This window comes from Nipponia nippon, unplaced genomic scaffold (genome assembly GCF_047370975.1).
Source record: "Nipponia nippon isolate SJK-2023a ecotype South Korea unplaced genomic scaffold, ASM4737097v1 scaffold_1, whole genome shotgun sequence".
NCBI classification, from domain to species: Eukaryota; Metazoa; Chordata; class Aves; order Pelecaniformes; family Threskiornithidae; genus Nipponia; species Nipponia nippon.
The window spans coordinates 98,017,356-98,035,886 of NW_028262290.1; the positions used below are offsets into that span (position 1 = coordinate 98,017,356).

The 18,531-nt window shown below is 48.9% G+C and overlaps 1 protein-coding gene across 11 annotated transcripts in view; it reads right to left on the reverse strand.

Annotated features, from left to right (window-relative positions):
- Positions 1 to 1,708: 1,708 nt before the first annotated feature.
- GMPR (guanosine monophosphate reductase) overlaps positions 1,709 to 18,531 on the reverse strand; it is a 46,573-nt gene continuing 29,750 nt past the window's right edge. For 3 of the 11 annotated variants that reach the window (XM_087764043.1, XM_087764035.1, XM_087764018.1), the window contains 4 exons: positions 17,183 to 17,342; positions 8,590 to 8,637; positions 7,475 to 7,640; positions 1,709 to 7,092 (listed from right to left, as the gene is read on the reverse strand). In XM_087764043.1, the coding sequence (XP_087620169.1) occupies positions 6,622 to 7,092; positions 7,475 to 7,640; positions 8,590 to 8,637; positions 17,183 to 17,342 (845 nt within the window). In that variant the 3' untranslated portion in view covers positions 1,709 to 6,621. The other 8 variants (XR_015706219.1, XM_087764059.1, XR_015706220.1 and 5 more) reach the window with 8 other exon arrangements.

The window sequence follows — 18,531 nt, forward strand, 5'->3', positions numbered from 1 at the left end:
GCGATGGTCTTGACCGATGGCGAGACCGGTGTTTTTCAGAAGCCGAAAGGAGAGGATCCCCGAGCGGTTTCTGAGGAGAGGGTCCTTTTCCTGTCCAAAGATTGAGCCGGGCAGCTGGGAGCCGGCGGCGGGGCGGAGCGGGTGAAGTTTCAGGCCGCTCCCGGCCCCCTCCCCGGAGGTAACCCAAGCTTCGGCTCCCGCAGGCACACGGGGCAGAAACACTCGCCCCGTCCAAGTGACCCCCGGGCGCTCAGAACACCGGCCCCAGTCGCGTTACAATGAAGTGCATTCAGCCAACAGGTAGTATTTATACAATAACAGTCTCTGAGGTTTCTGTAGTTTTTTTCTTGTTGTTAGCTGAAAGGACTCAAGTCTTCCACTGAGGATTTTATGGAGGCTTCATCCGAGGTTGTTTCTTTTTCGTTCGTTTCTATTTTGAGCGGTCAAAGCTCCTGTGCCCTTTCCCTCGACCACGCAGTAGGTATGCATTGGAAGTGGTGTTTGCAGCGAGCGTTAGTCACTCCTTGAAGCTGTCGTGGCTGTACTACGGGATTGCTGACGAGCAGAAACCTCAGGGCCCAGATCCTCGGCCGGCGCGGAGCCGGTGTGGGACCGCCGGCTCCCCGGGCAGCGCCGCTCTGCCCCTTCGCGCCCGCCGGCGAGGGGATCGCGCCCTGGCGTTTGCTTTAAAAATCCAGGACCCAGGTACTCTCCCTTTGACCGCGCTCTGCAGAACGCCGGTCCCAGTCAGTCGGGTTTGGATCTGTGCAGCTGAGGGCAGAAAGGGGCCGGGGCGGCTGCGGGTGGCTCGGTCGGCGTCTTCTGCCTGGCCGCCGGGCTGGCCTCTTAGCGAAGTTACGGATCTGCTAAGGCGTAGATACGACTCTTCACGACAGTCAGCCAATGTTGAAACTCACTAATGTATGTATTTGCTCTTTTTTTTTTTTTTTTTTGGAATAATATATTAACTTGTTGAACACTGTTCTTTTCGCAGTGTTACAAAGCGGGGGGGAGGGGGATTTCCCAACCTTTTTCAGTTCGGGTGAGCTACTGAAAATCATTTTGTACTAGCTATGTCACTGCTCCCGGCAGCCGGCGGCGGCGCTCGGCGTGGGGCCGTGCCGGGGTGAGGTTTAGCCGTTCTACAGCAGTAGTTTTTAAGGTCTTTTTTTGTTTGTTTTTTGGTTTTTTTTTTTTTTTTTAAATCGTCTGGTTTTACTAATGAGGGTTGTTGCAAATCACACTTCCAGTGTAGTTCCTAGTGTAGGCCCAGTAAAAGGGATATCGCAGCTTTGTGTTGGGGAGAAATTGAGCTGACATGGCCAGTACAAAGGAGAAATAGGGAGGGAATAACGTTTTGCACCTTATTGAAAAGAGGAGAAGATTTTAAGTGCATACAGACATAGTTAAGAGCTTTTATTGTGACAGGAGAACTTTTTTCCATATGCGTGCATACTCTCTGTAATTCCAGTGTAAAATATTGTACTTGCACTAGCTTTTTTAAAACAAATATTAAAAAAAATGGAAGAATTCATATTCTATTTTCTAATGGTGGTGTGTCTATTTGTAGGATACACTCGCGTCTGTTTATTGAATTTTATGGTCCCTTTCTTTGATGGTGCTTGCAGGTTTTCTAGGTAGAAATTATTTCATTATTATAATAAAACAATGTTTGATTCAAAATTTGAACAAAATTGTTTTAAAGAAATTGTCTGTATACCAGTACAAGTTTATTGTTTCAGTATACTCGTACTAATAAAATAACAGTGCCAATTGCAAACGCGTGGCTTGTCTTTACGAGTTACGGCTGAATGCGAGAGCGCTTTTCTAGGGAAGTAATGCGCCCAGTTTACCCCCCCCCCCGCATCGGCCATGCATTTTAAGGCTTTTATTCGCCACGCCGCAGAGATGCGCACGTACCCATCCGAGGCCACAACACCCTCTCCAGACCATCAGAGTGAAGCTCTCTATTGCGTAACAAAACTTCCCATTGACAACTTCCGAACGCGGCCAGTGATTGTGCCACGTGCGCCGGGGGCGTCGCGCGCGCGCGAGGTTGCTACAGAGGAGGGGAGGCAGTGCTCGTCCCGGCCGTCGCTGCAGGGCCGTCGCCGCAGGGCCGTCGCCGCAGGGCCGGCTGGGGCAGGAACGCATCACACACGCACCAGCTCTTTTTGGCCGATTACGCGGAAGCGCTTCACCATTACTGCAAGCAACACCAAGGAGTTTTGAACTCTGAGTTACGTGTGTATGAAAGCTTCAACCAGTAAACGTTGCGTCAAGTAAACGCTGGGCAGGGCTCACTTAAACACGGGAATGGCCACAAGCGAAGCGAAGGCTGCGGAGGGGGTCCGTGCTGCGTTCAGGGGCGCAGAGCTCTGCCAGCATCTAAGCGAGACGTGCTTCAGCCCCTCCGCCCCCGGGCACCTCCCGGCCCGTGGGGAAGGGCCCGGCCGCCTGCCCGCTGGCTCTGGCTGCCGCAGAAAGCAAACTGCTGCTCCTTGGGCCTTGGCTTTTTTGGTTTTTTCTCTCTTCTACACAAGCAAGGCCAAACCTGGCGCTGGTTGCAAAAGCCCTCCTGGCTCCAGCAAAGAACTTTTGGTATAAAACTGATACTAGCAACTAAAAAGCAACATCCCCCGGGTGGAGGGGTGGGAGGCGGTGAGGGACAGACGCTGCACGTACACTGGCAGAAAGCTGTAGCAGCAAGTCTGTTCAAGACTGCGGAGCTCAATAGGTACAAACTAGGGAGTGCTTAGTTCAGAAAAGGCTTCAAACTCAACGTGTCCGTGACTGGAAAACACCAGCCCCCTGTCCCAACACAGTGGGGCCTGGCTAATTGCCCCTGTGTTTCTTCCTCACCCCCATCCTTTCTCCCCTGCTACTGACCAGCTAAAATGAAGACACAGGCACACTGTGTATGGGAAAAGCTCCTCCAAACGTAAGCAGAAGCTCCTCCTGCCCCTGCTGACAAGTCTTCAGATTTACAGGGTGGCCCCATCCCACATTCAACCCCCCATGGCCCATGGCCTAAGGTGAGAAGGAAGCGGCACAGAAGCGCACAGCCAAGGCGCCTGCCCCGTGGCCGATGGGGGTGAGCCGGCCTTGGCAATAAGCGGGGTGGGGGCAGGCACGCACTCGCTGGGTGTGGGCGCTCGTTTCCCCCAGAGAAAGGAGACCCGTGTGGCTTCTTTTGCACCTGGCAGGGTGCTGGCTCAAGGCCCACTCCCCTAAGGGGCTGGCCTCACGCCTGTGAAGAGGTCTACACCTGCGCTCCCCGCAGCCACCACGTAGCCACCCAGGCGCGAGCAAGGCTGCTGCTGTGCCAGGACCTTCCTCCCCAAGGAGGGCTCAGGTAAGCCAGGCTGCGTGGGCCCGAGGCGGGCCAGCCCACCCTGCGCGACACGCTGCAGCAAGGCGACTGCAGAAGGAGGCTGGGAGCGGCGGGGGTGTTTTACATGCCCTTATAGTTCAAGAAGCCGGAGACGGACACAGGCAGCAGGGATTGCTTTAATGATGTAACGCTGCCCTTTTCAGCGTGCCTGCTTGTAGGTCTTTGGTACGTGAAACTAAATAACTGCAGAGCCGGTGGGCCGAACCTCAACATTGCTCTTCGGTGCTCAACAGCAGCTGGCTGGCTGGGAGAAGCGGGCATGACCTGGGCCTACAGCGCAGGTTATCGCATTCACCGTGTTCCTCTAGACAGGATGGGGTTGGGGTGGTGGGGTTAAAGAAGACCAAGTTATGCACAATCAATCACCCAGCGCTAAGTGCTTATGAATGACACTTCCCACAGAAGGACACCAAGGAACAGAGAACCCGGTTAAATGTGCAGGTGAGGTAGATCCACAAATGGCACGTGGCATTTATCAGTAGTTGTGGCCTCTGCTTGGACCACCCTGCCAGGCACAGCGCGCCCTCAGCTCCCTCTCTGCCCCCCGCTCCTTGCGAGGGCGGCCGCGGGCTTGAGCAGGGCACAGGACCCGGGGCGAAGCGAAGACAAGGGCAGCTACTGGAGCACAGGACGGGGTGTTAAAGGAGGGCCCGAGCTCGTCTTTTTTCCATTTTCCAGCCCGAGAGCTGGACACGTCCAGTGTAAATGGTGAGCGTGACATAGTTGCGGTTATCCCTGAACAAAACCCACATACAACGTTGGGTGAGATGCAGATGTGCCACCAAGTCAGCCTTTCTGCTGCCGATTTCTCTCTCCCACTCACTTTGGAAAGAGAAAGGGAAAATGGAAGAGAACACATGCTCCTTATCAAAATGATGGTAAGAGCTGCTATTTAGAAAACCAAATACCCTAAGTCAAAGCTTTATCAGTAACTATTCTTAGCGCCAACGTCATTCACAGCCTGGAGAATTTGGGGGACAACCTAAGATCAGCCTATCCCCATCCTTTCCCGTTAGTCACCGGGCAGCCAGAGGTATGTGTGAAAGAGGAAGGCGAGCGAGTGTAAGGGTGGCCCCAGCCCAGGCGGGCTGTCTCAGCGCGCAGCCTGCCCGGGGAGGAGGCCCCACACTTGCCGCACCTGTGGAGAGGCAGCCCCGCCTCGTCCCCAGCGCCTGCCCTTTGGGAAAGAAACTGTTCCGAAGACGTATCATGAAGCTGCTCTCTTCAGTGTGCCTATGATCTTTTTAAAAAAATGTTTACAAATATAGATGTATTTTTATATATGTGTATGTATTTCTTAAATTCCATTTAGAAATGTTGCTAAAAAAAGTAGAAAAGCGCTAGCGAGAGTAGGCGTGAGACCAGCAGACTGCTGCACTTCCCACGTATGAAGGCACGAGTGTGGAGACACACCTGCGGTCAGGCCTGCGACACGATGGTCTAACCCCGCTCCTCGCGGAGGTGTTCATTTGCCTTTGTAGCCCTACCCTGCACACCACGTAAATAAAGGAGCGGTGACCTCCTACAGCCGTACCGATGCAGAGTAGTAATACTGCCTGTATTACTAATACTCTGGGCTTAGTGAGGGCAAGAGCAGTATTTGGCCTGCGGCAGGGTTTGCGATAAAGAAACCTGGCATCTTCGTAACGTGATGCTTTCAGGCTGGAGGGAGCAGAGACCAGATCCTTTATTCACAGGGCCGGCTTCTCTTCTGCGTTCAGGTCCCTTTACGATATGTGGGCAGGACAAATGGTCCTTAAAGCCAGCACAAGCGTAACCTGTGCTCACATTAAGGCCCTAATTCACCTCCAAAGGAGAGGAAGGGGTCATACCACAGTTAAGAATTATGTCCTACATGTTAAGTGGAAGACGTTCAGAATAGCAGGCTGTTTGGAAGATACTCTGTGCTTTTTCTAATGCGCGCAACCCACTTCAAAATCACCAGGGATCAGCCTGCGGCCTAGATGTGCTCCTCAGCACGGTCAATTGTACCAATCCTTGTGCATGGCTTTTTGAGCAGTCCAGCACATGAGTTTAATTCTAGAGTTTCTCTTTGCTGTTCCTCGTCCTACAGATCACTTTTTTGCTTTTCAAAGGAAGCCTGCCTCTTTCTACAGATATCTACAGGAGGGGAACGTCAGACTCTGAAGTAGTGAAGTAACATCAGCCGTATTGCGATCTCAGCAGCACTTTAAAGTAAGTGGGCAAGCATTATTAATTTATTGGTGCTCGCTTTTACATCATTTATCATAACGAGCTGCTGTGGTATTCATGTGGATGCAATGTGTATTTCCAAAGAAATTTCATTGTGATTTATCTATTAATTAGTGGGCCATTACACTTTATTAAAGTGTTACCCAGAGTCTTAAACATTCATTACTGCCTTTAGAGCAAATGCTTTAACTCCATCTTAGCCTACCAGTGTCTCGCAATCAGGCTATTCTGCTGAAAGCTCTCTTTTGCTTTTCATGGCGTCAAGGACTGCAGAGGAGTGGTACCAAATGACCAAAGCGAATTTGATCCCTCTGGCCTCATTCACCTGGCCACAGAGAAAGCACATCACAGCATTTTTATGTCTTTGCTAAATGGCTATGAACAGGCAAGGGAACAGGGAGGGCTGCAGAGAAACCTCCCCTTGGTGGGGTTACTGTTGCTGAGGTTCAATGTCTTAAAAATCTGTTCACAGCGAGCAGGTAAAAGCAGGAACCCAGGTAATTCAATAACTGCATGCACGAAAAAGCAGGCAAGCTCTGAGACACTGTCTCCTGAACTGTCTCCACAGATGGGGGGAGGGGGGACAGCATGGGTTTGCTATGTTCAATACCAGCTTCTCTGAAGAGGCAAGTCCATCGAATAGGGAGATTTAAGCAAGAACGGCAGTACCAGCCCTGGGAACTGAAAGAGATCTGGCATTTTTAGCATCACAGTAAGAAGTCACCAATAGGCAGGCCTCATCCACCGTCCACCTCTGACATTCTGCAGGCTGGCAGCCGTGCCACAAACATCCATTCCTTTGCCAGAACAAAGATTAAGAGAATTTGATTTTTTGATTTCTCCACACAATTCCTTGCATCTTTTTCTCTCCCAGCCTGCAGTTTCTGGAGGGTGCACTGTCAGAAGCAGTGGTAGTTGACAGGTCAGTCTTAAAAAAGGGAATGTGTGTGTGTATGCAGGTGTAACGGCCATGTCTGTACAAGCCAATTCCTTGGTAATTGAGGTTTCAGCAGCTATTTGTCAGAGAGGGAAAAAAAACAGGTGAAGAAACGTTGATTAAAAAATAAAATAGGCACAACAATAAAAGATGAGGCCATTGCAATTTGAACCGATGGTGCTGTGTTAATAGCACGACCTTCCCCTTCCAAATCCCAGCCACAGCCCCTCCAATGGCTATGACACCGCCATTCTGAGAGAGAGGAGCGGTTGCCACTAACACAACATGGAGGAGAAAGCAAAACAAACCAGCAGCCCTTCCTGCTCCTCTCCCCCACCCCTCTCTCTCCAGCCCCCCAGTCCTGGGCTAAGAGAAGACCTGGCTGTGCTGCTGGGTGACCCGGATAAATGTTGTTCTCCTGCTCAGTTCCTTGAGTTTGGCAGCTCCCACGTAGGTGCAGGTGGAGCGCAGCCCCCCGAGGATGTCCAGGATGGTGAGCTCCACATCCCCTCTGTACGGTACCTCCACAGTTCTGCCCTCCGACGCCCTGGAGGAGAGATCGGTTACTGCATTTATGTCTAGATGAAAACATAATAAGTGTTTTTTTCTGGAGCAATGTGGAGCTTAATACTCTGCATACTGCAGTTTACAACCGTTCCCCCAGCTTTCTTGCTTGTTTGCCTGTTGCTGCTTGGTGCTCTCAAGCACTGAAATGCCTCAACTCCAGTCACCACCACTACTGGGAACCTGAAGCAGACAAATCTTGTAGATACCCCAATATCCCATGAGTGTATTTCAGATCTGCCCCTTCCTGCTCTCCATCATCTGCCTACAAGCAAGTGAAGCTTCCAGGTTTACTGAAAGGTAAATTTGACCTTGAGAGTTGCAAGCTTTAAAGTATAAGGAACGGCCAGGCCCAGGCAACTTACAGCAATGCTGGAGCTGGTTCTCAGCAGGCACCACTCAGCACAGCTCTGCAGAGGCTTCACAGCCCCTGGGCTCTGTCCCATGTCACTGACCAGCCGCAGATGGAAATGCTCCGGCTGCCTCCCACCAGCCTGGTTCTCCAGAGCCCACAGAGATGGAGTGGGAAACCTGTTAGAGAAACCTGCTGCAGAGCTGCCCCTGAAGCTAAAAGGTGAGCTAGCGCAGTTCAGAGCCAGGCAAAAAGGCCAGAAAAAAAACAGCAGTGCTGTGAATACTGTCCAGTACAGGCGCATGCCAGCACAGACGGCACTGTTGCCAAAAGCACATCTGAAGAGTTACACGATGGAAGAATCCAGGCAAATAACCTCCACTCCTTGCCCTTCAGCTTCCTCCAGCCTCATGCTCAGCAGTCCCTTCTGCAGCGGAATTCCCCAGTCACCAGCTGATCTCACTAGGCTTTACAGCAAGCTTGTTCTGCACAGCACGCTAGCTCCTTTCGACACGTAGGCCTTGGGAAGGGGGGTCTAAGAGGAATGCGGAGGGGAGAGGGGATTGCTCTCCTTCTCCCCTACAAAATGGAGGCAGAAATCGGGGCAGGGATCTGTCGTTGTAAATGTCGCTTTATTTACTTATCCCTTAAACAAGTTGTCTAGGGGATAGTGCAAGAAAGAAAGGGCATGCCTGGTTGGAGGCTCCATTTGCAAATCATTAACAACAGCAACAGCAGCTATGTGGAGGTACTTCAGTGTGAGCCTGGCTATATTTCATTCTGTTAGTTTAAAGGTGAGGTCAAAGCCCTAGGGAGACAATAAAGGAGAAGTGTTAATATGCCATGTGAATAAGGAACCATGATTAATCTCCCTACAGCTGATGAGTAATTGACTCCTTGACACTCTTAAATAAACACTGTAATGAGCGGCCAATGGAAAATGTATGTACCACCGCCATGCAGCAGTCTGCACGGGGGTCAGTGGTCTGTTGCAGGGCCTGCGCTGCTGGGAGTTCATAGGCTTTTATTTTCAGCTCCAGTACCAGCAGAAAGAGAAAGCCTGGCCCACAAAACACCACAAACGTAGTCATGCTACCATTCTGCAGCTTGGTTTTCAGCCATGCCCACCTCCTCCAGTCAAAGTCGGGACGTTTAGCTCGGCCTCCAGGGAGCTTCCTGTGAGATTTTGAGAGACACTGTCTGTCTGGGATTTGGAGAAACCAGCGCAAATTTCACCTACCAGATCCTGCCATCAGAAGAACTCTGCATGTTGTACTGGGCAAGAAATGCAGGGTTTACTGCATTCATGCAGGACTTCCCAGTCCATTCACGCATGAGAGTCCAATTAATTTATGTATGAATGCCCCATCAGTTCAAACATGAGTGCCCTGTTAATTCATGCTTGAGCATCATGTGGGGCATAAGTTGCAGAGTTTTTGATAGCAGAGAGCTGACTGCAAACAAAGGCAGCCCCAGTTACAGTGGTTCAGCAGCCCAGCAGAGATGAGACCACTGCTCCCGAGAGCGTGAACAATTGGCAGTCCTTTTTTCAGAGCAAAATTACAAAAATGTGAGACACACAGCTGCTTCCCCTGGGAGATGCCCCTGCAGTGGCTAGTGGTGTTAGGAAGCTGGAGCTTGTGGGATGCCACTTTTGGCTTTGGACACCAAAACCTACAAAAGTGGCGACTGCCTAACGTCACAGCCCCAAAGCTCTGACAGCAAGACAGTTGCTACTGCTCCTCTAGTATCAGCTGATAAGCTGGTGGGATGTCCTGTTGATGAAGGAGTAACCTAACCTATAGAAACCATACTGGGGGAAGCATGCTGGAAGAGAGGTGTGAGATTAGCTCCACAGAAAATGCCAAGTCCAGGTTTATGTTCATCCTTGGAAAAAAGTGTCAAAAAGGCCTGAAAATTCTACATGCTCCCACCCTACATGCTGGGAATAATGGATGTTCCAGAAGGAAAAGAAAGAGTATAGGATGGAAGTGGGACAGAAATCTAGAGCTGTGAGTTAAGCAACTGCAAGGGCAGCAAAAAAGTCAGAGCTCAGTTAATGTTGTTACGGCTGTGGAGCAAGCCCCAAGACAGCGAAGCTGTTTGGTGTGTCATCTGACTCCCCAAACGGGGACATGCCCATGCTGCTGCATGTGAGCACTGTTCACCCCCACCCATTTTGGATGTAAATGAAGCCCTACAGCTACTGAACTCATAACCCTATTGGTACCTTCAACAGTGGTGGTAATTTTTGCTTGGACGATCTGAATCATATGCTTTTATGCTAAAGCACAGTGAGTAACTTGAGCTGCCATTATGTTCTTGGTTGGTTGTTTTGAAGGGACAAGTCCTAAAACTTATAGCAAGTATTCTGATTATGATGATGTTAACCCTGATAGAGGTCCATAGGGGCAAGGGGTGGAGTTTGCAATGGGTATATATTCAAATTGTTGGGGCTTTCTTGGTTATGTGTTTTGCAGAAGCAAAGCATGACATTTGTAATAAGCATGTGCTCAGACTGTTGTACTATTAACCTCCGTAGTCTTGTCCAGAGGGATGAGGGGGTGACGTTTGTGATGAGTGATAACATTAACCCCAATACTCCAGTCCCCAGGGGAAAGGGGTAGAGTTTGTAATGCGTAACACGCTGCCCAGACCGTGCTGATGAGTCCCGTCATCTGGTTCCCAAGGGAGAGCGGGTGGAATTTTAGTAAATGTATGCACACGTTGTTGCACTATTAACTGCTGTATCTGGTCCAGGGGTGGGGTCTGTGATGGGTATGTAACCAAACTGTGATGTTAACCCTTGTAACGTGGAGGAATGGCATTTTAGTAAGTGTACTGTTACAGTATTAATCCCTACTGTCTGGTCCAAAGGGGGGAAGAGTGGAGTTTATAACTGAAGTACATTAAGATTGTGATGATGCTGAAAAGAGTTCATAATGGATTAACATTCCAAGAGTTCTTCGATATGTGCCTTGCGGAGGTGAGGAGTGCCATACAGGCCATAAATTGTTGGGCTTGCTGTGTTCTTGTGTGAGTGCCAAATTAGTTCTTGCATGAGCACTGAATAAATTCGTGCATGAGTGCCCAATTAATTTATGCATGAATGCCCAATTAATTTTTGCATAAGCATGCAATTCGTTCATGCATGCATCCCCAAATAATTTATGCCCAAGCACCCTGTTAGTGCATGCATGAGTGCCCAACTTAACGCATGAGCACCCACTTAATTTACATAGGAGCACCCAATTGTTACACATATGGGTGCTGTGCTGGGCATATATGGTAGATTTTTCGGGGAGCAAGGGCTGCTGGTGTGACCTGTGTGGGAGAAGGCCATGATCCACTTCATGCCAGTCACAGAGAAAGTTCCACCTGGCTCTAAAAACGGTGTGAGCCACTAGAACTTCAGCCAGCCAGGGGAGCACATAACACCTCTGCTCAAGTATATTTAAGAAACAGCAGCCGCCACTGGGAGAGGAGACACACCTGGACACGCCCGAGAAGACATGCAGCTGGAGATGGACTCTCGAAAGGAGGTGCTCTGTGTCAAAGGTGTGCACTCCCAAAGGGACTGTTGTCCCTCGGTGACCCATGCCAAAGCAGGGACACCCGCAATGGGACTATGGCCTGTGGGTGACCCACGATGGAGCAGGCACAGGAAGGAGGAGGAGCGGCAGACAGAAACCACTACACACGTGACCACAATGTCCTGTGCCACCCCTTTCTTCACTGAAGGAACTGGGACAGGCTGAGTGTGACCTGCGGTGAAAGTAAGGAGAGCTAAGAGATGGAGAGGCGAAGAGAAGTGTCCATCTTAAGTGGGGTCTGGAAAAAGGGGAGGAAAGATGTTTACGTATGTGTTTGTTTAATTACCCGACAGGGATTAGAAGTTTGTGTTAGTTGGCAATAAATGCAACTAAGTAAAAAAATCCCCAAGTCGAGACTGTTTTGCCAGCAACAAATGCCTGGGCACAGGCCACGCATGGATTGCAAGGGGGTGTCGCAAAAGCTGGCACACTTGGCAGAGGGCTGCACAAGCAAGTCAGCAGGAACTGCTGAGGGATTTGCAGCTCTGACATCTCTCCCGGAGCTATGACCCAAAACTAACCCCTTCTCAGAAAAGAAAGGTAAAGTCAGAGCAACTGGGACTTCCAACAGCTGGGAAAGGTGTGCTCAGAGGCTGTCAGCAGAGACTCTGTGTCTCTCGCTAGCCACTGAATGGTGGACAGAAGGGGATAACTATTTGCTTTAGACTTTTTGCACGGGGTCCAATCTGCGGTGCGCCCCGTAACTCCTGGCCAGCTCAAGCCTGCTGCTGGCATGGAGGGATGGGCACGGTGGGTGGGAATCCTGGCAGGGTGGATGGGGTGAAGTGCATGTGATGGTGCTCTTTCAGCCCAGCAAAACATGAGTTGGGATAAAGGGGTCAGGTTGCCCTGGCATGAGGCAACCTTATGAGTGGAGCATTTAAGAAATGGCAGGAATTGGAGGCAGGTCTTCCAGGCTACCATTTGGGATACAGAAAAAGACGGTTAGTAGCAGCCAGCTGCTGGTGCTATGCTGTCTCTGTGGCCCAAATTCCACCCTACAGTTAGTATAAAGTGCCAAAACCCAGCTTAGTAGCAGCTGTGAATTACTGAGTGACCACAGTAGAACTGCAGCATCCACACAAAACCTGGGAAATCGCAGAAGGGTTAACAAAAGCAAACTGGCTCTAACTGAACAATACTGTGAACCCTGTTACTGCTTGCCTTCCCATAAAAGAAACTTAATAATTGCCTTTCAGAAATTCCCAGCTCTGGTCCATGTTCCTTGTGGAAGGAGGTAAAAATGTAAAAATAAACCAATATATAAATGACATAAAAGTAATGAAACCGGGTACACAGATTTCATACAAAATTAAATGGGATCAACTTGACATACCCATTACAAAAACAATTACTCTCATGACTTTATTCCCTGCTACAGCCATCTCATCTTGTCTGTCAATTTTAATTTAACTGTTTGCTGGAGGCTCAGGTTCTCCAGCCAAAACGTGTAATTTTGAGAAGATGAAGGTAAGTGACAAGTAGTCTTGTCTGCAGGGGGCTGAGCACACTGAGCTCCTCACTGCTTGAATAAAACATTGTGAGTGCTCAGGCTCTTTTAAAGACAAAACAGCTTACTGGGGTCACTGATACAGACTTACAGCTGGGCTTTTTAAATGCATCTAAAGAAGCCCCACTGACTTGATCCATTTGGGGTATACAGCATTTAAAATGCTGAGTTAGAACCCTTTTGGTTCAAGTTTGCCATAAGCTAAACTAGCAAGTGACTAAACTTCCTGTAACTTTTCCTGCAAGAGTAATTCAAAGCAAAGCCTGGCCCTGTTTCCAATCGTCCCTTCAATGCCCAGCACATTTACAGTGCTGGATAACTAAACGGTTGCTATTTTTAAACCACAGTGACACTCATCATGCTGGGACAGGCCAAGCAAGACGAAGACCAAGGCTGGTATGGATAGCCAGCTCTGAGTTCTGGCTGCAACGTGAACAAGGTGAGAATCAGCTCCTTCACAGTTAACAGCTAAGTCTTAACAGATTTAATGTTTGGAGCTGTTGTAGGTAGCAGTAGACTGGGGACTTCTATGTTACCTATTAGTGGCACAAAAAAGCAGTATCTCAACAGGGACTAAAAATTTCAGATTGTGCTTCTGCTCCCTTGTTGCTGAGGTTTCAGAACTTGATCCCCAGGGGACTCTAAAATCAGGACGCAAATCAAAATACAGCTATGGACCAAGCAGAATTTGTGTAGCATTGCCCATAATGAACTGAGAGGCTCTATCTAGACTGAGCCAAATACACTGCCTTTCTCTACATTCTTTACTCCTGCAAGACATAATACTTGCATTTTATTTCATTTTTAAGGGGGACCAGTGTCAATTAATTCTCCTGCTGGCGATAAATTTTGTTGCCGGATCACACGTGCACCTAACTAGGCGGAGCAGAATCTAACCGCTGCCTTAGTCCTTTGGCCCACTGGTACAGCAAGCTTGTTCACACTTTTCCTGCAACTGTCACCAGCTCTGTGGTGGCCAGGCCCTAAATGACTGTGCTGCACTGAGGTCCATGCAGCATGCTTGGGCTGCTCTGCGATCTCTCAGGGAGCTGCCATTAACTACATGCCTGACCAGCATCAGGCCTTTCCCACACTCCAGCTGACGCAAGCACAGGGTAGCAAAGGACAGTAAGTTAGTGTAGTTCAGATAAAGGTTGCCAGCACCTCTGTGTAACTGGCAGCTGCCACTTTTAAATTACGAGGTAATTACTAGTGCTGACTCAGACCATTTGTTCAGAGGCTTTGATGATAAACAGATTCAATGAGGGACAAAAAAAGCTCCCAAACTGTCCACTGCTTCTGGGAACTGGCATATGAACCCAGAGTGAATCAACGCTCAGAGGTATGCAGCACATCCTTCTGGTGCATCATTTCAGCTTGTCTCAGACGCAGGTGGACTCTTGTGCAGCTCTTTCTTCTGCAAATAAACAGTTGTGCTTGAAAGCAAAAGCACGCTGAACCTGCAGTGCCAGAAGAGCCTTGCAGGTCATCCAGGTGGAAAGCCAGCCACATGTGTCGCTCCCCTAAGCAATCCACTGGCTGTCCTCAGTGTAGCCAGATATCCTGCAGATAGCGATGCTTTTAACTGGTACAGATGCAGCCCCATATGAGATTAAAAACAAATCCCTTGCACGTTGCTCACTAGCTTCTGATCTGAGCCCCAGAAAGAGGTACACAGGCTTAGGTAAAGTAGGAAGGGTACAATCCACTCAAGAAAGACATATACGTCCTCCTCAGGCAGAAGGCAAAGGTATCCCTGTCCCCTTCTCATCCTATTAGATGCAGAAAAATCCTGGCTTTAAAGATCTGCCAGGATATATGTGTTCTCCTCAAACTACAGTATTCACTGCACATTTTTGCTTGTTAAGAAGTATCTTTTTTTTTTTTCCTGCAAAAACAAATGCCCTTGGAACTTGCCAGAACTCATCAAAACCTTTTTTGCCCTTGAAAAACTCTTTACTATCATCTGTCATGCCCATGTCCAACTGATTTTCTTCTTTTCAGAAGTCTTCCTCAGACAGTAGTACTGAACCAGGCTGTGTCTAGGAGGCACAGACTATCAGATAAGCACAGTGTCCACAAGCTTTCTGTTTCCCCATTTTCACATAGGCTTCTCTTTTAATGAGCCTGGGTTTTCTGCCAGACCAGGAAAGCTAATGATTTCTTTTGTCTCCAGTTCTCTCCTGCACAATGTCTACCACTAGCCTTCCTCAATCTCCATTATTATTGCAGTCTAGGAGCTCATAATAATTTAGTATCTTCATCAATGACACAGATAGTGGGATCAAGTGCACCCTCAGCAAGTTTGCAGGTGACACCAAGCTGAGTAGTGTGATTGACATGCCTCAGGGATGGGATGCCATCCAGAGGGACCTGGACAAGCTTGAGAAGTGAGCCAGTGTGAACCTCATGACGTTCAACAAGGCCAAGTGCAAGGTTTTGCACCTGGGTCGGGGCAACCCCTTGTACCAATACAGGCTGGAGGATGAAAGGATTGAAAGAAAGTAAATTTTATTGCGGAGAAGGACTTGGGGGTACTGATGGATGAAAAGCTGGACCAGAGCCGGCAATGCATGCTCACAGCCCAGAAAGCCAACCGTATCCTGGGCTGCATCAAATGCAGTGTGGCCAGCAGGTCGAGAGAGGTGATTCTGCCCCTCTGCCCCACACTGGTGAGAGCCCACCTGGAGTGCTGCGTCCAGCTCTGGGGTCCTCAGCACAGGAAGGACATGGACCTGTTGGAGTGGGTCCAGAGGCGGGCCACAAAGATGGTCAGAGGGATGGAACACCTCTCCTGTGAGGAAAGGCTGAGAGAGCTGGGGTTGTTCTGCCTGGAGAAGAGAAGGCTGCAGGGAGACCTTACTGCAACCTTCCAGTACTTAAAGGGGGCTTATAAGAAAGACGGGGACAAACATTTTAGCAGGGCCTGTTGCGATAGGACAAGGGGTAATGGTTTTAAACTAAAAGAGAGTAGATTTAGACTAGATACAAGGAAGAATGTTTTTACAATGAGGGTGGTGAAACACTGGACCAGGTTGCCCAAGAGAGGTGGTAGATGCCCCATCCCTGGAAACATTCAAGGTCGGGTTGGCCAGGGCTCTGAGCAACCTGATCTAGTTGAAGATGTCCCTGCTCATTGCAGGGGGGATGGACTAGATGACCTTTAAAGGTCCCTTCTGACCCAAACTATTCTATGATTCTATGATTCTATGATTTAGGCCAAAGGAGACAGGTGTAAATGCTCTGTAGTAGGCTGTCTCTTTGTAAAGTGCTAGGTGAACCAGTGCACATTTTTATGGTGCATTTTAACTCTTCAGAAGTGGCACACAAAAACCGCCACAAGAGCCAATGTCTCGGTGGAGGACAGGAGGTGGGATCAAAGATGCTTTCTATCTAGTGTGATGTCTGGGATTGTTGTGGTCCTATCAGCATGTCTGTGTCAAAGCGTGAATTCCGTTTTGTTTTGTGGATCCCATTCTGCTTTACAATCTGCACTGTCACCTTCACAGTGCTGCAGCTTTTACCTGTGGTAGCACCTGGACACACTGGGAAAAACCCACATGCTGGAGTGGTTGTACCAGACAAGGCCAACAAATCCCATCAATCCTGAATGTCTGGAACAGTAGGTAAGGTCACTGGCTCTGAGAACAGCAGTTTACCAGATGGGACCAGAGCCTGAATCTACCCCAGCAGAGGAGAAGAATCAAAGGGACCCCTTAATAAACCAGTGTATACTGTAGGACAGGAAACATTCTCTAATGAAGTATGCAAGAAGCATGTTGTCTAAGGGCAGTGACTATACCTGCCACTCATAAGAGTAAAGACACAGAGGTTTTCTGGAGTCATCTGCTTTTTCAAAAAGTCAAAATTCTCAGCAATTTCTGGAATACAGTAGCAATGGAAAATAAATTCCTTTGCAAAGCCTGTCTTCCTTTCCTCTCCCCTGAGGATTTTAGCTCAAAATCCAAGCTCTCGCATGCTGCATGATTTGGGGCTACTCTGGTGCTTTGTTATCCAAAAAAGGGTGGGAAACCTGTACAGCAGGATTCTGCTGCCTAAGATGACTGCCCAGCAAACGCAGGAGGGAGTCCTGGGGCTACAGTCTCCCTGTGACTGAGAGTGCTTTGGAAGTCCTGGGCCCTCATTAGTGTTACAGCTGTAACTCAGCACTATACCAGGGAAATCCTAGCTGAACTTCGCCAATTCACCAGGCACCCACTTTCTGCAAACACAAGAGAGCATGTGGGCCAGCCGGGAACCCATACACCAACAGGACACCCCACCTGGACAAGCAGAGGGCCAGAAACTGCAGCCTGGCATGCCATGTTCCAGCATTTAATTCATACACATCCCGAGAGACCCATAAGTCAGAACATTGCCTAATGACTTCCCAGACCACGCAGTGCTGCAGTGACAGCTAGCCACCCCCAGCTCGTTCTCCCTGTCGCCCCCTTGATGTCATCCCTCCCTCAGATCTGCTGCCGTAAGTGTTGGTAACAGCTTCCTAAATGGGAATAGAGGCATGGGCCTGTTTCCAACAGATGCCTTTTGCACAATTCCACTCCAGAAGTTACTGGATGGCTGGTTCACTGCAATTGCTCCTGTGTGAAATTCGTACCTGTATTCAGCAACCCCTCCTGCATGCTTCTTCATGGCTGTATCAGAGCTCATTCCATAGAAGAGTTTCACCTTCTTGCCATTCTTTTCCATAATCTCTCCAGCACACTGGTCATGGCCTGCAAACATTCCTCCAAGCATGACAAAATCAGCACCGGCTCCTGTGATCAGCAAAGCGACATGTAAGAAAGCACAGAAGGGAAAAGACGGTGAAAGACAAAGCAAGAACACAGTGGCCTCCAAAAACAATAGCCAGCCCTAAACAGAGAGTTTGGTACAGAGAGTCCCTTCCTGTAACAGACGCAGCAAACTTGGAAAAAATGCTTTACTGAAGAACTGACACATGCCGAATTGTATTTCTCTGGTATTTTAAATGGAAAGACTTCTTTTCTGTTGTGATGACAAAGATATAGATTATTCTACTCCACCCCACACTCTTTATTTTCAAATTCAGTTTTAACCCGTTACTTCATAATAGCATCTGGGCACAGTTCCTTATTAGCTATATTGTGACTGCAGTACTCAGAAGCCCTAATCACAGGGCTGGGACCTGTTGAGCTCAATGCTGTACAGAGAAGAGGACAGCTCCTACTTCAAGACCTCTCTAGGCTACAAGCTGTGAGTGGGAATGTACCCTGAAGGAAGGCATACTCATGAATGTAAGGTACTACTCCCAAGATTGACATAAAACAAGCAGATTTTTTAATGAAACGATGGATTTTTCAAGTCCATCGGCCATATGTGTTCAGTGTAGGTCTGGGTGATCCCTTGTCAAAGAGATCTGGATGGGCCTGCATTTGGTTCCTATTGTTTAAAACCTCTGGGCCAAGGACCACCACCCCTGGGTTCTGTGGTTCTCAGCATGCACCACAAAGGGGGTCTAACCCGTAGCTACAACTCCTAAATATGTTCCAGATACTAACAACACTGAATACTCAGTCATGCCTGTTCAGTCTGTCCATCTCCCCTGGCTTTGCAAATCATGAAATCAATTCCACTGGGAGTAAGATCAGGAAAAAGGTTTTTGGAATCACTCTTGATTTTCTACTGTGATTTCCAAGATTTCCAGCTGGGCTGGAACTATTCCACCAGCAGCTCCTCCTGTGATATTTTGGCATAACTAGTCTTGCTTGGAAAAGTTTGGCTTTTACTCTTTTATAAGCCTGTGGTGACCCATCCCTGAAACAAAGCATTTTCCTGTTCAGACTCTCTGCTGCTTCAATGTGTATGTGTCAGAACAGGCCTCCCCTCTGCCCAACTTCTTCCCAGAAATGGCAAAAGAACAGGGCTATAAACCTCACTTCGTAGAAAGCAGATGAGCCTGAACTAACCCCACCCTGTTATGAACAT